At 47.5% G+C, this 16,539-nt stretch overlaps 1 protein-coding gene across 1 annotated transcript in view; it reads left to right on the top strand.

The window, feature by feature from the left end:
- LOC119964272 overlaps positions 1–16,539 on the top strand; it is a 167,170-nt gene that overhangs the window by 114,942 nt on the left and 35,689 nt on the right. The window contains exons 9-10 of the mRNA XM_038793547.1: positions 2,393–2,457; positions 13,550–13,644. Coding sequence (XP_038649475.1) covers positions 2,393–2,457; positions 13,550–13,644 — 160 coding nt within the window. The remainder of the gene's footprint in view (positions 1–2,392; positions 2,458–13,549; positions 13,645–16,539) is intronic.

Raw genomic sequence — 16,539 nt, 5'->3', positions numbered from 1 at the left:
TCCCAGGTCACGATTGCATGGTCAGGAAATGTGCTGACTCAATCCAAGCTCGAGTCAGAAAGTTAACATGCTCTTCGAGGAACTTTAGTAGAAAAACTGAAGCCCAAAGGTTCCTACTGATTTATGAAGAGATTATAAATAACACTAACCAAAATGTGAACACTGGTCTTGGAATGGGAGTAATCACCAAGTTTATTGTATAGATCATTTAATTTTTATGGTATATTTTTTAAGTTGTGTGCATAACAATTTGCTCTTTCGACTTGCTACCTCTAATAATTTATCCCTCTTCCCATGTTGCAATTTGTCAATTGCCTCTAAGCATGAGAATAGTATTTCAGAACTGAAGTAGAGGGGAAATTAAAAGCAGAGAAAATGGTTAAATCTGCCAACAAAAGCCTGCCAAGCACCCAAACACCAAATGACTGTTCAGGAGAACCTAGTAATAGCTGAAAAAGGCAAACCAGTTAAATTAAGATTGCATGGAACAGTGTAGATGATGAAAGATGGAGAGGCCATAATGGGAGGGATTGGCAAATTTTGAGTAGAAGGTGTTCACTGTGGAGTGTGCGGTCATACTGTCAGATAGAATAGAAATATTCAGTAAAGCAGATTTCCCAGTTTAGATGTATTGAAAAGAGTATACTAGATTGTGGGGAAATGCACGTACATGTTCTAGCACAGCTGGACGATCTGTTTAAACCCCTGGTCAATAATCTGAGGTTTTTTTATTATTCTTTCATGGAATGGTGGCAAGACCAGCATGTGTTGCCCATCCCTAACTACTCTTGAACCGAGTGGCTTGCCAGGCAATTTCAGGGGCAGTTAAGAGTCAACCACATTGATCTGGATCTGGAGTCATGACCATATAAAAAAGAAATTGCAGGTTCCTTCGCATGAGAATACCAATCAATGATAAATTTAATTGTCACCATTATTGAGACTAGCTTTATATTCCAGATTACATTTAAGTTAAATTCTACTAGCTACCTTGGTGGGATTTGTCCTGGATAACTAGTGCAATGCATTACCATTGGGCTACTGTCTCCCTGTAAATGGGAAATGGATATAAATATATCCCTTATGTATGAATGTAATGCCAGGAGCATGGGAGCATTGGGGAAAGTGGATCAGTTGTTATGGGCCAGGGTTCAAAGAACCCAAAGTGTATCATGGAGTACACCTGACCCACAACTTTTAATAGATTGTGGTTATGGGGAGCACAAGGGCCTACTTTGTTGGTGTGATGCAATAGAGATCTACAGTACTTTTAAATTAAAACAATGTTTATTTATGAAACTAATTAACACTTTATAAAACCACAGTAAACATCATAACTATCAACACCAATAAACTCCCCAAAGAATACAGTACTCAATAAGTAATTCTTAATCTTTCCTTGCAACATCTATAAGACAAATGAAAACCCTTTCTACAGAAATACATCAGGTTTAACATCTCTCCTGAGAGCAGTTAGCACTATGAAATCACCAAATGAACATTCTTTAACACACACATTTTGCTGTGACTGCAGCTTCTCCAAAACTAAAACGAAACTAAACATACCCTGTAGCAGACAGCCTAAAGCGAAAGTAAAAGCAGACAGACAGCCCAGCTCCACCCACACTCTGACGTCACTGATAAACACTTAAAGGTACATCCACTACAGCTATTTTATAAACCCCCATTTCTTAAAGGTACTCGCACATGACACAGTGAACCAGGATATTCCAGAGAGAAGTCCTTTTGGAAGGTGAAGAGGGAAGTGGAGGAACTGTGGGATTGGAGGTTGTGGAAAATTTGAATCTGAAGGCTACGGGTTGGTTGAAAGATGAGGAAAAGTTATCAGTTATGAGTAGAGAGGAAAAATTAGGCTAGAAAATGGGTAATTGGAGCGACTCAAAAGGTTATAGGGAAATCCGTGGCTGAGAAAATAGGAGCAGGTTTCAAAAGCTTTGCTGTGGAAGTTGGCATTATCGGAGCAATAATGATGGTGGGGAAATTGTGAGAAGTGAACAAAGTCCTGAAACGCAATAGGATTTGACCAAGTGCAACCCAGGTAGTGTAACATTAAGCTCACCAACTCTTCACTTCCATAGTTTTCTGAAGAAATCATATGGACGCAACATGTTAACTATTTTTCTGTCCACAGATGCTGCAAGACCTGAGTTTTTTTTTCAGATTTCCAGCATCTGCCATCCTGTGTTTTGGTTCACGATGATCAGTATCCTCCAGTTTATTGTTGAAATGGCATTGCTTTAGGGAAAGTGTTGTCTGAAGTCTCATGACAAAAACGAATGTTCAACAGTACTTCTCACCAGGAATCTGATACCCCTTCCTGTGTGTCTTTTTATTGTATTATTAACGTTGTAAACTCTGCTTTTGTCTCTAGCGACCATGTGTCAGATGGAGCGGAGGTGCATGGGAATTCTCAAACTGTTTCATTTACAGTTGCAGGTATTGGAGCTACTTTGGTGACCTAGTTAAACAATTGATCTGAAATGGCATTTAAGTTCCAGTGTGTTTGCAACATTAGTGTCCTGTTGAACTCGATCAGGGATGTGTCTCATTACCCTGTCCAAAGTTTTTCATTTTGACCTTTTGTGTCATTACCTACCTCTATCTTGCTGAACTCCGTCTGCTGCTGAAACCTTTGTCCATCTCTGTTGTTTCCAGGTTAAACTGTTCTTGTGCTCTTCTGACCAGCCTCACAACATTTGTCCTGCGTACACTTCAGCTTTGTTACAATCACTGTAGAGCCTGCTAACTTTTAGAAAGAGTTAGGAATTCCCCAATGACCAATGAAAAGGAATTTTTCACAAGATTTCACATTTTATGACTTTCTTTTACTGTAACAAATAAACTAACGTCAACAAAAGATTATTTAGTAGTATTTAATACATTAAAATAGAGAAATTATATTTTCTATTAATTTAGAACCGAAAATCCCACAAAACATTTAAATGTTAGGTCGCACTCTCTACGTAGTCTTGTCCTCCAGAATTTAACAGAATTTCTTCTCCCTGCATCATGAGAGTCTTCAAATGTCCCTCCAAACAAAGTCTCCTTCACTCAACTCTTTAAGCATAATCAAATAGACTTCCCATTGCAAAGTAGCCTCTGGTCATTCCGTGGCCTTTAACTCTTCGCGCCACTTGTTTCCTTGAACATGGGTTCTGCCCTTACCAGTGATGGAACCATCAATTCACTAGACCGTGCTTTAAGATGTGAACAGTAGTTTTAATCTACTTATAACAGAGCCAGCCTGTTCCGCGTTGAACTCTCGATGAACTGAACGACTGGCTCTGAGCATTGGTATTTATACAGCAGTCCAGGGGGAGGAGTCGTGGGCGGAGCCAAGGGTGGAGCCCTGTACAAACTCCTAAGCATTCCCAGCGCTACTCCCCCTAGTGGTCGGGCAACGCAACTGCGCTTACAAATGCATGGTCTCGTGTATACACAATACAGTGTGAATTACGGAGTTACTGGTTGTGGTGAATGTATTGCTGTAACAATTCACCATGTGCTTATCTGTAGTACGCTGTTGCCTATGTGGGCTCCACCTATGGACCATTGTCTGGTATTACCTATAATGTAGCATGTTGGGGCCTGTGTCGGCTCTGCCCCTGGCTCCACCCCTTGAGGGGAGGTATAAAGAGCAGTTGCCCTGTAGGCGGCTCCCACTAACAGATCAGTCGCAGGCAGGCACTGTTCTAGTTGATTAAAGCCACAGTTTATTTCAACTCCTGGTTTCGTGTGAATTGATGGTCGCATCACCAGTCCTCCATTTGGTGGTTAACCCAGAAGCAGTCCTTTTCTTCTGTCTGGCATAGTAGCACCTGTTGTGGGCTGTCGTCCTCCAAACTCTCGTTCTGACTGCCCTGAGAATCTGTGTCTGTGAACAGCATAACCATCTGACCTTCTCTTGTATCCAGGTGTTAACATTTACACCTTTTTGTTCAGTAGATTTTCCCTTGGGGCCCCGTCCCTATGTCAACCACGGCAGCCTTCATTTGCCTCTTTCCACTATTCCATTTTATCTTCAATGAAATAGGACAATTTCAAACAGAGCCATCTTTTAAAGCCCCACATTCATAAACATGTCAATTGTAAACGCTGCTGTCTTTTTCAATTGTGTACAAAATCTTGTTCACCCATAATTCCTATCCTCACTAGCCTACATTGACTCCCAATCCCTGCACTGAGTTTAAAATTCTTGTACGTCTGTTTAATCCCTATATGGCCTCAAACCTCCCCATTCCCTGCCTCTACTGTTCCCTGCCCCAAGTTCATCCTCATACTGATGGTCTGCACCTGCTGACAACTCTGTAGCATTTTGAGAAAATTCATATTGTCAGTTTACTGCCTTAGATAAGCCAAGCTCTTCAGGTGTTTGCCATACTTGTATGAAGATAGTGAAATCATAGTTTTCCGAAGTCACATCAGGGAACTCGTACCATCTGCATATCAGTGGCATTTTCTGAGTGCACTATACACTTAAACAATGAACATAATTTTTTTTGAAATATTTTTTATTCAAGTTTTCAACAACAGATTTTATCACAACAGAGAAAAACAGTAACCCTCCCCTCCAATACAAAAACAATAAATTAACAAGAAAAAGAAATAAGCATAAAACCATGAGAACAAACCCCCATAACGAACCCGTAGCCCCCCCCCCCCCCCCCCCCCCCCGCCCCGGCTACCTTCCCCCGATTCCCGTCCATTTTCCCCTGATTCTTGGCCACCCGGCTATTCTTCCTCTTGTTTGTTGGCCACAAACAGGTCCCGGAACAGTTGCTTGAATGGCTCCCACGTTCTGTGGAAGCCGTCGTCTGACCCTCGGATGGCGAATTTGATTTTCTCCATTTGGAGAGATTCCGAGAGGTCGGACAGCCAGTCTGCAGCTCTGGGTGGTGCTGCTGACCGCCATCCAAACAGGATTCTACGGCGGGCGATCAGGGAGGCAAAGGCAAGGGTGTCCGCCCTCCTCCCCAGGAATAGATCGGCCTGGTCTGAAACCCTGAAGACCGCCACTATCGGGCATGGCTCCACCCTCACCACTTTGGACATAGCCTCGAAGAAGGCTGTCCAGTACTCCACCAGTCTGGGGCAAGACCAGAACGTGTAGGCGTGGTTGGCCGGGCCTCTTTGGCACCGGTCACATCTGTCCTCCACCTCCAGGAAGAACCTACTCATACGGTTTCTTGTTAAGTGGGCTCTATGTACCACTTTTAGTTGCGTCAGGCTGAGCCTTGCGCACGTGGCGGTGGAGTTGACCCCATGCAGTGCTTCTCTCCAGAGTCCCCACCCTATCTCAATCCCCAGGTCATCCTCCCATTTCTTTCTTGCGTCCAGTACGGTGTCGGCCCTTTCTACCAGTCGGTCATACATGTCGCTACAGTTCCCTTTATCTAGGATACTTGCGTCCACTAGGTCTTCCAGTAGTGTCTGTCGTGGCGGTTGTGGGTACGTCCTTGTCTCCTTTCGTAGGAAGTTTTTGAGCTGCAGATACCGTAGCTCGTTCCCCCTGGCTAGCCGAAAGTTCTCTGCCAGTTCGTCCAGTGTTGCGATCCTCCCGTCCGTGTATAGGTCCCTGACTGTCAGTGTCCCCCCATCCTGCCTCCACCTTTTGAAGGTGGCGTCAGTCAGTGCTGGGTGTGAACCTATGGCTGTTGCAGATGGGAGCCTTGTTCGACATTTTGGTCAGGCCAAATTGCTGCCGCAGTTGGTTCCAGGATTGGAGGGTGGCTGTCACCACTGGGCTGCTGGAGTGTTTTTTGGGTGGGGATGGGAGTGCTGCCGTGGTGAGGGCCCAGAGGGAGGTCCCCATGCAGGAGGTCTCCTCCGCGCGCACCCACTCGGCCTTTGGCTCCTGGATCCATCCCCTTACTCGCTCGGCTGTTGCCGCCCAGTGGCAGAATTGTAGGTTTGGGTGGGATAGCCCCCCCCTGGATTTTGTTTTTTGTAGGACCTTCTTTGGGATCCTAGCATTTTTACCCCCCCATACAAACGCCATGATTAGTTTGTCCAGCGCTTTGAAAAAGGCCTTGGGGATGTATATCGGAATGGATCTAAACAGGAAGAGGAACCTGGGCAGTACGTTCATTTTGATTGTCTGGACTCTCCCCGCGAGGGAGAGTGGGAGTGTGTTCCATCTTTGCAGATCCTTTTTTACTTCCTCTGTCAGACTGGTGAGGTTCCATTTGTGGATCCCTTTCCAGTCATGGGCTATTTGGATCCCCAGGTAGCGGAATTTGTGTCGGGCTTGTTTGAACGGCAGCCCCTTTAGTGCTGCCCCCCCCCCCCCACCCGCCTTGCGGGTGTACTGGGAAGATCTCGCTTTTGCTCATGTTGGAGCCCGAGAAGGCTCCAAACTCTTTCAGGAGCGCAATGATTCCGTCCATGCTGCTCTGTGGGTCCGAGATGTAGAGGAGCAGGTCATCTGCATAGAGTGAGACTCTGTGCTCTCTGCCTCCCCTTCGGATCCCCCTCCAATTTTTTGCTACCCTGAGCGCGATTGCTAGCGGTTCGATTGCTTGTGCGAACAGCAGCGGGGACAGTGGGCATCCTTGTCTGGTGCCCCTGTGCAGCTGAAAGTATTGGGAGTTGGTATTGTTGGTCCGTACGCTCGCCATGGGAGCGTTGTATAGGAGCTTTACCCAAGCGGTGAACCCTGTTCCAAGCCCGAACCGCTCCAGTACCTCTTATGAGGTATTTCCATTCGACTCTGTCGAAGGCCTTTTCTGCGTCCAGGGAGACAATCACCTCTTGTGTTCTCTCCCCGGAGGGGGTCATTATCACGTTCAGCAGGCGCCTGATGTTCGAGGTAAGCTGTCTACCTTTGACGAAGCCCGTCTGGTCCTCTGCGACCACTTCGGATACACAGTCTTCTAGCCTTTTGGCTAGGATTTTGGCGTCTGCGTTCAGCAGAGAGATGGGTCTGTATGACCCACATTCCGTTGGGTCTTTGTCTTTCTTAGGTATCAGCGAGATTGAGGCCTGTGCTACTGTGGGTGGCAGTGTGCCCCTAGCTAGCGAGTCTGTGAACATCTCCCGCAGGTGCGGGGCCAGCGCTGTCGCAAATGTTTTGTAGATGTCCGCCGGGAATCCGTCCGGTCCCGGCGCCTTCCCTTTCTGCATGGAGCTAATGCTGTCCATGATCTCTCCCAGTGCTAGTGGTGCTTCCAGGTCCCGTTTTCTGCCCTCTCTTACGACTGGTATGTCCAGTCCATCAAGGAACCGGTTCATCCCAGCCTTCCCCGTTGGGGCTCTGAGGTGTACAGCTCTTGGTAGAAGGCCTTGAAGGTTTTGTTAATCCTCTCTGGTTCTGTTTCCAACGTGCCTTCGGTACCCCTGATTTGTGCAATTTCTCTGGTGGCTGCCTGCTTTCTCAGCTAGTGTGCCAACAGGCGGCTGGCTTTGTCTCCGTGTTCGTACAGGGTCCCGCGCACCTGGCGGAGTTGGTGCACTGCTTTCCTTGTGGAGAGCAGGTCAAAGTTCCTTTGTAGTTATTTCCCCTCCGCCAGGAGCTCTACGGTCGGGGCCTCGGAGTATTTACGGTCTACCTCCAGTATGGAGTCGACCAGCTTCTGCCTAGCCACCCTTTCCTCCCTATCTCTCTGCGCTTTGAAGGCAATGATTTCCCCTCTTAGTGCAGCCTTAAGCGCTTCCCAGAATGTGGAGGGTAAGACCTCCCTGTTTTGGTTGTTCTCCATGAACTCTGCTATGGCCTTTCGCTGAAGGCCTTGTCAGCTAGTAAGACACCGTCCAACCTCCATGTGGGGCGCTGGGCCCTTCCCGTCTCTAGCCGCACGTCCATGTAGTGTGGAGCGTGGTCTGATATCACAATTGCGGAGTATTCCACTTTGTCTATCCCTGGAAGCACCGTTTTCCCCACCACAAAGAAGTCAATTCTGGTGTACACGTTGTGTACTGGGGAGAAGAAGGAGAATTCTTTCTCCCCCGGGTGGGAGAACCTCCAGGGGTCCACTGCTCCCATCTGCTCCATAAAGTGACTGAGTTCCCTTGCCATGCTTGAGGTTTTCCCCGTTTTGGGGTTTGATCTATCCGTCTTTGGATCCTGTACACAGTTGAAGTCCCCCCCCCCATGATTAGTCAATGCGTCGCTATGTCTGGGATTTCTGCCATGGTCTTTTTGATGAAATTCGTGTCATCCCAGTTGGGCGCGTACACGTTGACTAGAACTATCGGTGCCCCATCCAGGGCCCCGCTGACCATGACATACCGCCCCCCTGGGTCTGTAACCGTCTTTGTCGCCCGAAACATCGTCCTCTTGCCGATCAGGATCGCCACCCCCTTGTCCCATAGCAGGAATGGTAGGTTTGTCCAACCCAACCCTTTCTTACCCGCAGTTGGTCCTGCTCCCTCAGGTGCGTCTCTTGGAGGAAGACTATGTCGGCCCTCATATTTCTGAGGTGGGTGAGGACTCGGGATCTATTCACTGGGCCATTAAGTCCCCTTGCGTTCCAGGTGATTATCCTGGTGGGGGGCTTCTGCCCCCTTGTTCCTGTGGGATTAACCATACTTATCTGGTGGACGTGCCCCTGCCCTCCGGGGTTTCCCTTTGTTAGGGGGCCGTCCAGGATGGCTGCTGTCACTGCTCTCCTCATGCGGTTGGGTCTCTGCGCTCCGGGGTTTCCCCTTGTCCCGGGGGCACCTGCCATGGCCGTCCACTGTGTGTCTGCCATGCGGGTAGTCCCCTGCACTCTGGGGGCCCCCTTCGCCCACAGACCATACTGGGTGGGTGCTTGCAGCGGTTCCTTGTTTCGAGCCCTTGGTTGTGGCACTTGGTAGCCCCGTTCCTTTTCTAGCCTCTTTTGTCCCTCCATCCCTGCATCTCCCCTCCCCGGTCTCTTGCTCCCTGTGTGCCTCCCCACCGGTCTCTCCCTTTTCCCTCCTCCCCCGTATACCCCTCCTTTGCCCCTCTAACCCCTATTCCTGTCCCCGTTTGCTCTCCCGACTTTGACGGGTGTTCCCACCCCTCCCCTGCCTTGGGCTTCGGGCGCAGCGACCGATGTGCTCTGTCCATTTCCGGTGGGTTGAGGAAAGTTTTCCTCCCCACTAAGTTGCCCAGCATCTCAGCTACGTATGCTGTGGGGTTTCTACCCTTGCTCCCCTCTGGCAGGCCCACTATCCTGACATTTTGCCTCCTTGAGTGGTTTTCCTGGTCGTCTACTCTGCCCTTCAGGCTCCCCTGTGTTGCGCCCAGTCTTGCCACCTCCTTCTCCAGGGCCGTGACCCGGTCGCTCGCGTCAGTCGCTGCTTTCTCCAGCTCCTTAATGGTCGCCTCCTGGGCTTCCAGTTTCTCCCCTTGGGTATCCAATTTCTCCTCTAGTCTGATCAGGGCCTGCTGCACCCCTGACATGGCCCTGGCCACTGCGGCCTGCACTGCGGCCTCTATTTCTGCCTTCACCTCTGCCTTGACTACCTGCAGCTGCTCCCTCAACACCTCGGTAATGTGTGCCTTCCAGTTCCTGCTCCCCACTGGCCCCGGGGGAGAGGGCACCTGTCGGTCCAGCTCTTTTCGATGCGGCGATACTTTCGTTCCGCCGCTTCGCTCGCCTGAGCTGGCTCGCCCCTTGCCCGGTCTGTATCTGGTGACCCTTCCCCCTCTGCTCTGGCTCTCTTCTGGCATTTTTTCCTCCCACTTCCCTTTCTTCTTCCCTTGTTTTTCTTTCCCCCCCTTTTCCGCACCCTATCTTTATTCTTTGTCTCTTCCCTTTTTCTTCCCTCCTCCCTCCTTTCCTTTGCTACTTTATTTTTCCCCCTTTTATACAACTTAGATGGGCTTGTTTTGGACGGGACAAGAGAGCGCAAGGAGAGAAAATTTTAAAAATAAAAAAAATAAAATAAAAAAATAATAAAAATATATATATGTATATATTTCCCCCTCCCCTCTCTTTAACAGTTTTCTTTTTGTAAAAGTTCTTCTCTTTTTCTTCCTTTCCCCTCACTCACCTAGGGTAGAGAGAGAGAGAGGCTTCTAGTTCAGAGTCTCTTTGTTCTTGCCTCGTGGTGGTCGCTGCCGGTGGGGGGGGGGGGGGGGGGGGGGGGTGGGGGGGGGGGGGTGGTTAGGTCGCTGCTCCTCCGCTCCCTTCTTGCCGTAGGCTGGGCCCCGCTTCCGACCGAGTCGCTGCCGCTCTGCTCCTGGCCTGCGCTCTGGTGCCGCTGGTTGGGGGGGTGGACCTGCCGCCCGCCGAGCCATATCGTGTGGGGGGGGGGGGCGTGTGCCCTGCCCTGCCCTGCCCTGCCCTGCTCTCCCCGGTGCGGAGATAAACGCCCTGGCCTCTTCTCTTCGGGAGCCCCCCTTTTAGCGCGACCGCTCAGCTCGCCGCCCGGAAGTCGAATCACAATGAACATAATTTAACAAATGTACTGCGCAAATAAGTGTAACCATACAAACCACTACATACTTTGTACCTGGTTCAATTCTAGAAAACCTACTTTCAGACTCTTCAATCTTAAAACCGTGAAGTGATTCTTAAATTCCAATAATCCCCCACCATCTGGCCTGGGCTTGCGAAATCCTACCAACTGTCCTGGCTTGAGACAATTCACACCTCTTTAACCTGGGGTTACCCCATCTCTGGATCTGTAAGGACTTAATTACCTGCAAATGCTCGCATTCAAAGAATTGTCTTACATCTTTGACTTTGTCTATATGTATGTTTGTGGAACACACCACTTCATTCACCTCCGAAAGCTTGTGATTTGAAACAAACCTCTTGGACTTTAACCTGGTGTTGTAAGACTTCTTACTGTCCAATAATGCTGTCCTTCATTATGCCAATGGACTTGGCTGCCATTGATCCCAGATCCCATCTGACAATTAAGCAACTAACTGGAGGTGAGGCTTCACAAATATTCCTGTCCTCCATGATGGAGGAGCCCAGCACATCTGTGCAAAAGATGATGCTGTAGCATTGGTAACAATCCTCAGCTAGAAGTGCTTCTTGGTCTCCTCCGAAGGTCCCCAACATCACAGATATCAGTCTTCAGCCAAATCGATGTACACCACATGATATCAAGAAATGGCTGAAGGCACTGTATACTACAAAGACTATGAATCGTGACAATATTCCGGCAATAATACTGAAGATTTGTGTTCGACAACCTGCCATGCCCCTAGCCAAGCTATTCTACTACAGCTACAACACTGGCATCGACCGGCAATGTGGAAAATTGCTCAGATATGTCCTGTACACAAGAAATGGGGCAAATCCAATCTGATCAATTTCCGTCCCATCAGTCTACTCTCAATCATCAACAAAATAATGGAAGGGGTCCGCAACAATGCAATAACCTACTCACTGATGCTCAGTTTGAGTTCCACCAGGGTCACTAAGCTCCTGACCACCTCCTTACAGCCTTGGCTCACACATGGACAAAAGAGCTGAATTCTAGATGTGAGGTGAGAGTGACTGCCCTCGTCATTGAGGCAGCATTTGGCCGAGTATGACATCAATAAGCCCGAGCAAAACTGGAATCGAGGGCAACTCTCTGCTGGTTGGAATCATGCCTGGCACAAAGAAAATAGTTGTAGAGGTGGTGTTCAGCTCTAGGACACCACTGCAGGAGTTCCTCTGGGTCGTGTCCTAGGCCCAACCATATTCAGCTGCTTCATCAATGACCTTTCGTCCATCATAAGGGCAGAATTGGGGATGTCATCTGCAAACTTGTTCTGCACCTTTTGTAACTCTATGGATACTGAAATAGGTGGGGTGGAATGATTGCACAGTGATTAGCGCTGCTACCTCACAGTGGCAGGGACCTGGGTTCAATTGCAGCCTCTGGTAACTGTGTCTAGTTTACACTTTCTCCGTGTCTGCGTATGTTTCCTCTGGGTGCTCCAGTTTCCTCCCACAGCCCAAAGATGTGCAGATTAGGTGGATTGGCCATGCTAAATTGTCCCTTAGTGTCCAACGGTTTGATGGAGTTACAGGGATGGGGCAGGGGATTGGACCTAGTTGGGTTGTTCTTTCCAAGGGTTGATGCAGACTAGATGGACTAAATGGTCTTTTTCTGCACTGTAGAGAGTCTATGTCCAAATGTAGCAAGACAATATCCAGGCTTGGGCTGACAAGTGACGAGTAGCATTTGCGTCAGGCAATGGCCATCTCCAACAAGACACGATGTTACCATTGACCAAAAACTGATCCGGACTAGCCAAATAAATGCTATGGCTACCACAGCAGATCAAAGGAATCCTGCTTGCTTCCTACTACCCCCCCCCGTCACATATATATATATGCACCCGCACACCCCCACACGCACACGCACACACACCCCCACACACGCCACCTGTACCATCTACAAGATGCACTATAGGAACGCCACCCAGGTTCCTTGGGTTCCTTCCAAAACCACTATCATCTCAAAGATTAAGAGCAGCAGATACCCGAGAACACCATAACCTGGAGGTTCCCCTCCAAGTCACGCACCATTCTGACTTGGAAACCCATCGCTGTTCCTTCACTGGAATGACCCTTCACTGGGTCAAAATCCTGGAATTCTTGCCCTGAGGTGTAGGTACACCCCACTGGGTGTACCTACACCTCAGGGACTGTGGTGTTCAATAAGCCAGCGCGCTACCACATTCTGAAGGGAAAGTAGGAATGGGCAATAAATGGGCTAGCGATGTGCACATCCCATAAATCTAGGGAATTTTGGAATACTATAACCAATGCCTCCACTATCTTTGCTAGGATGCAGGCCATTAGCCCCGGGACTTGTTTGCCTTAAATGCCAACAGTTTGTTCAGTACTTTTTTTTAAACCCGTGATAGTGATTGTTTTTCCTGCATTCCCTGTTGCTATTGCAATTGTTTGAGCATCCTGCACAGTGAAAACTGAGGCAAAATTATTGATTTGGTGTCTGCCATTTTTGCGTTGCCCATTATTAACTCTCCAGTATCCTCTCTAAGGGACCAACCTCTACTTTAGCTACTCTCTTCCTTTTTGTGTATTATAAAAACGGATAGCGAAATATTCTATATTTTGCACTAGATAGCTTTCATAATTTATCTTGCTCTTTTTATTACTTTTTTTTAGTAACCTCTGTTGTTCTTTAAAAGTTTGCCAATCCTCCAGCTTGCCACTGAACTTTGCAATATGGTATGCCTTAGTTTTTACCTTTGTTATCTTTAACCTCCTTGCTTTGCCACGGTTGCATTTTCCTTCCCTTACAATCTTCCTCTCTGAAATATATTATAGTAGGAAGGAATTGCATATCTCCTTAATGTCTGCCTCTTCATTAACTGTCCTACCTTTCTGCCCAGTCTAATAGGGTCAAATCTGTCTTAATCCCTATGTAATTACCTTGGTTTAACACCAAGTATATAATATATAAAAAGATTTTGAACTAAAGACAACAATTTTTCACCAAACTAACATTTTACCCACTCAAAATTGTTGCGGTCCTTTTGTTTTAGAAAAACTGTAGAATAAATATATTGAATAAAATTGTTATCGTGGCTGTAATGCATTAACTGAATTTACTGCTGTTTTTAACTGTCATTTTTAATCAGGTAAAACAGTCTCTAAATTGCAAGCAAGCAAGGAGGCCACTCTTGAACTGAAAAGTGTACATACAATTTCTCTCCCACGGGAACAGAAAACCCTGGTAAGAGAAAATTAGTGTGGCATTGTACAAGTTACAATTTTATATATATTGTAATGTTACCATTGACTTCCATTGTTGGTGGCATCTTTACTCACAGGAAGGAAAACAGTGCAAAATAATTCATTGCATAAGGTTGGTCAAAGTATGCACACATTTTTTGAAAGACTGCAAGAAGCAGGATGCATCTCCATATCCACCAGGATACCAAAGTGTAAATCAATAGCTGCATGAATTATCATAGGAACCTGTGAACTCATGTGTATACACGTGCCCACGTGTATACATGCACCCGATTCCCACCATTTTACTTTGCCTCATCTCTACTTGTGGATTTCTCGCAACAGTAATCTCTGACCACGCACCATAGTATGTGGGTGTGAGATGAGGACGGGCCGCCACACCCGTGCAGACTGGACACAGCCCTCCTCGTAAACAAGGCGTTCTGGGAAAGAATGTCACAAGCCATTGAAGGATATGTAACCTGCAACCATAATTGAGAGGTCTTGCCCTCCACATTCTGGAGGTGGTGTAAGGGGGGAAAGTAATAATATATAGGGGAAGATCGGACGGCTGGGGAGCAGCTGGTCAACTCCATATTGGATGTGGATTGGCGATACTCCACAGCCCTGACCATGGAATTATTGGCGAGAGGAAAAAGTTACAAATGGAATCTGACCTACTCTCCACCAGGAAAGCAGTGAACCAACTCCGGGGCGGTGAGGGAGAGAAACAGGTCCCCCCCCCCCCAGCCAGAAAGCCCAGTGGTAGTAGCCACGCTGAGGACGTGGAATCGACTACGGCATCACTTTGGGCTGACCGCAATGTCCAACATAGCTCCCCATCTCTAAAAATCACAGATTAATCCCCACGATGATGGTTGGGGACCTATAAGTAGGCGACAGAGTAGCGACCTTGGGGGAACTCATGAAAAAGCTCCAACTTCCAAAAGGGACCAAGCTAAGAGACCGATGAATCCGAAACTTCCTTAGAAAAAACGACAACAACGTTCCCCAGAGATCAGGACACGCACTACTGGATAGACGTCCGACTGTGGGTGAACTAGAGGACGGTAACTGCGCTGTCATGTACGGAGGCATACTAGAGGCGGTATGCACACCCGTTGTTGAGATACTAGAGAAATGGGAGGAAGAGCTGGGCATGAAGATGGGGGAGGGCTCTGGATCGAAGCACCCCACGGGGTGAACTCCACCTCATGCGCAAAGCTAAGCCTGATGTAGCTAAAGGTGATGCACAGGGCGCACTTAACCAGAATGCGCATGTGTGGGTCTTCCTGGAGGTGGAGAATGGTACCAGGGAGGCGTGGACAGCCACACCCACATGTTCTGGTCTTGCCCCAAGATTGTCAGATACTGGACGATCGCCTTTTGAGGCCATGTCCAAGGTTCTGGAGGTGTCGGTCGAGCCATGCCGACTTGTGGTGGTCTTCGGTATATCGGAACAACCAGAGCTCTCAATGGGGAGAGGGGCAGACGTCCTAACCCTTGCCTCTGTGATCGCCCGCCGAAGACTCCTGCTCGGCTGGCAATCAGCAGTGCCACCCAAGATGGCAGACTGGCTGTCCGACCTAGCAGAATTTCCCAAACTGGAGAACATAAAATACATCATCCAGGGTGCAGAGGAAGGCTTCCACAACTCGTGGAAGCTATTCACTAGCCTGTTCTAAGACCTGTTTGTGACCAGCATCCAACAAACAAAGGAGGTGGGGGAGAAACAAGGCAGGCAACAGAAGAGAGAGAGGAAAGCAGATGGAGGGGGGGAAGGAAACCGGGTTGGGTTTGTGGGGAGGGGGTTTGCGGAGGACATCAAACAAAACACAGGGACAAACAGTGGGTCACATGCACGACCACAATAAGGCCAAGGCGGATGCCAAATGGCCCCCTTCTTCCCCCCCCCCCCCCCCTCTCCCCAATATGTTTCTGTGTAATATTTCTGTGGCAGTAACTGGCCACTGGCGGCACAAAAAACAGGGATGGCCACACCTGCACATAGATTACATTTGAGTGTATGCTTATTCATTTGTTGTGTAATTTTGTTTCCTTTTGTTGGTTTTCTTTCTTGCATACCCACTTTATTTATTGAAATTCTTCTGTAGTATAGTGTGTGAACCCTCGAGAAGAACACAATGTATAAATGTAAAATCAATAAAACATGTATTTTTTCAAACTCTGCCAGGAAAGCAGAGGTTGTTTAAATGACCTATATTTGTATTGTGAAATATTAAAAATAAGGTATAGATTTAAGATGGTTTAATTTAGTGGTTTTGTGTAGGAAAGGGTAAAACTTTAGGTAGATTCTTGCTAACAAAGGTGTTTGCATGTATGAGGCTTCAGACTGTGTTTCTATTGTGCTGAGAATTTACAGCGGGAAACATTAACACAAGCTTTGGAGAAGATTGGGATGTTGTTTAACAAACAGGGGCATTTTTAGGGAGCAAACTTTTTTTTTTCAGTTTAGTTTTAGCTGGAAGCCAAAGTAGTAAGAGCTAGAAGAAAAGCCACACAATGGAGTAAGGGGCAAAAAGGAAAGTTCCAGAAACATAAAGAACAGCTAACTAGGGAAACTAGAGAAATGAAGAGAAGCTTCCAGGAAGTCTGAAGTTAAGGGAATGGAGGACACTAGAACAGGATAGTCCTAGACAGAGCTGAGAAGTGATTGGCTAGTGAGAAGCCAGAAAGCAATTTGAAATGGTTCTCAGGCATAAACTATGAAGTGATAGGCGAAATAACTGGATTAATCGGTGGCTGGATTTCAGTTTTTGTGAAAGGAATCAGACCAAGCAATTCTGAAAGGAGTTTTGGAAAACCTGAAGGTGGATCCTTGTTAAGAACTTATTCATGATGAGTTACAATATTAGCTGCAGCAACTTAAAATATG

The sequence above is a fragment of the Scyliorhinus canicula genome, chromosome 4, assembly GCF_902713615.1.
Source record: "Scyliorhinus canicula chromosome 4, sScyCan1.1, whole genome shotgun sequence".
Taxonomy (NCBI): Eukaryota; Metazoa; Chordata; class Chondrichthyes; order Carcharhiniformes; family Scyliorhinidae; genus Scyliorhinus; species Scyliorhinus canicula.
This window is presented reverse-complemented; position numbering and strand designations above follow the sequence as displayed.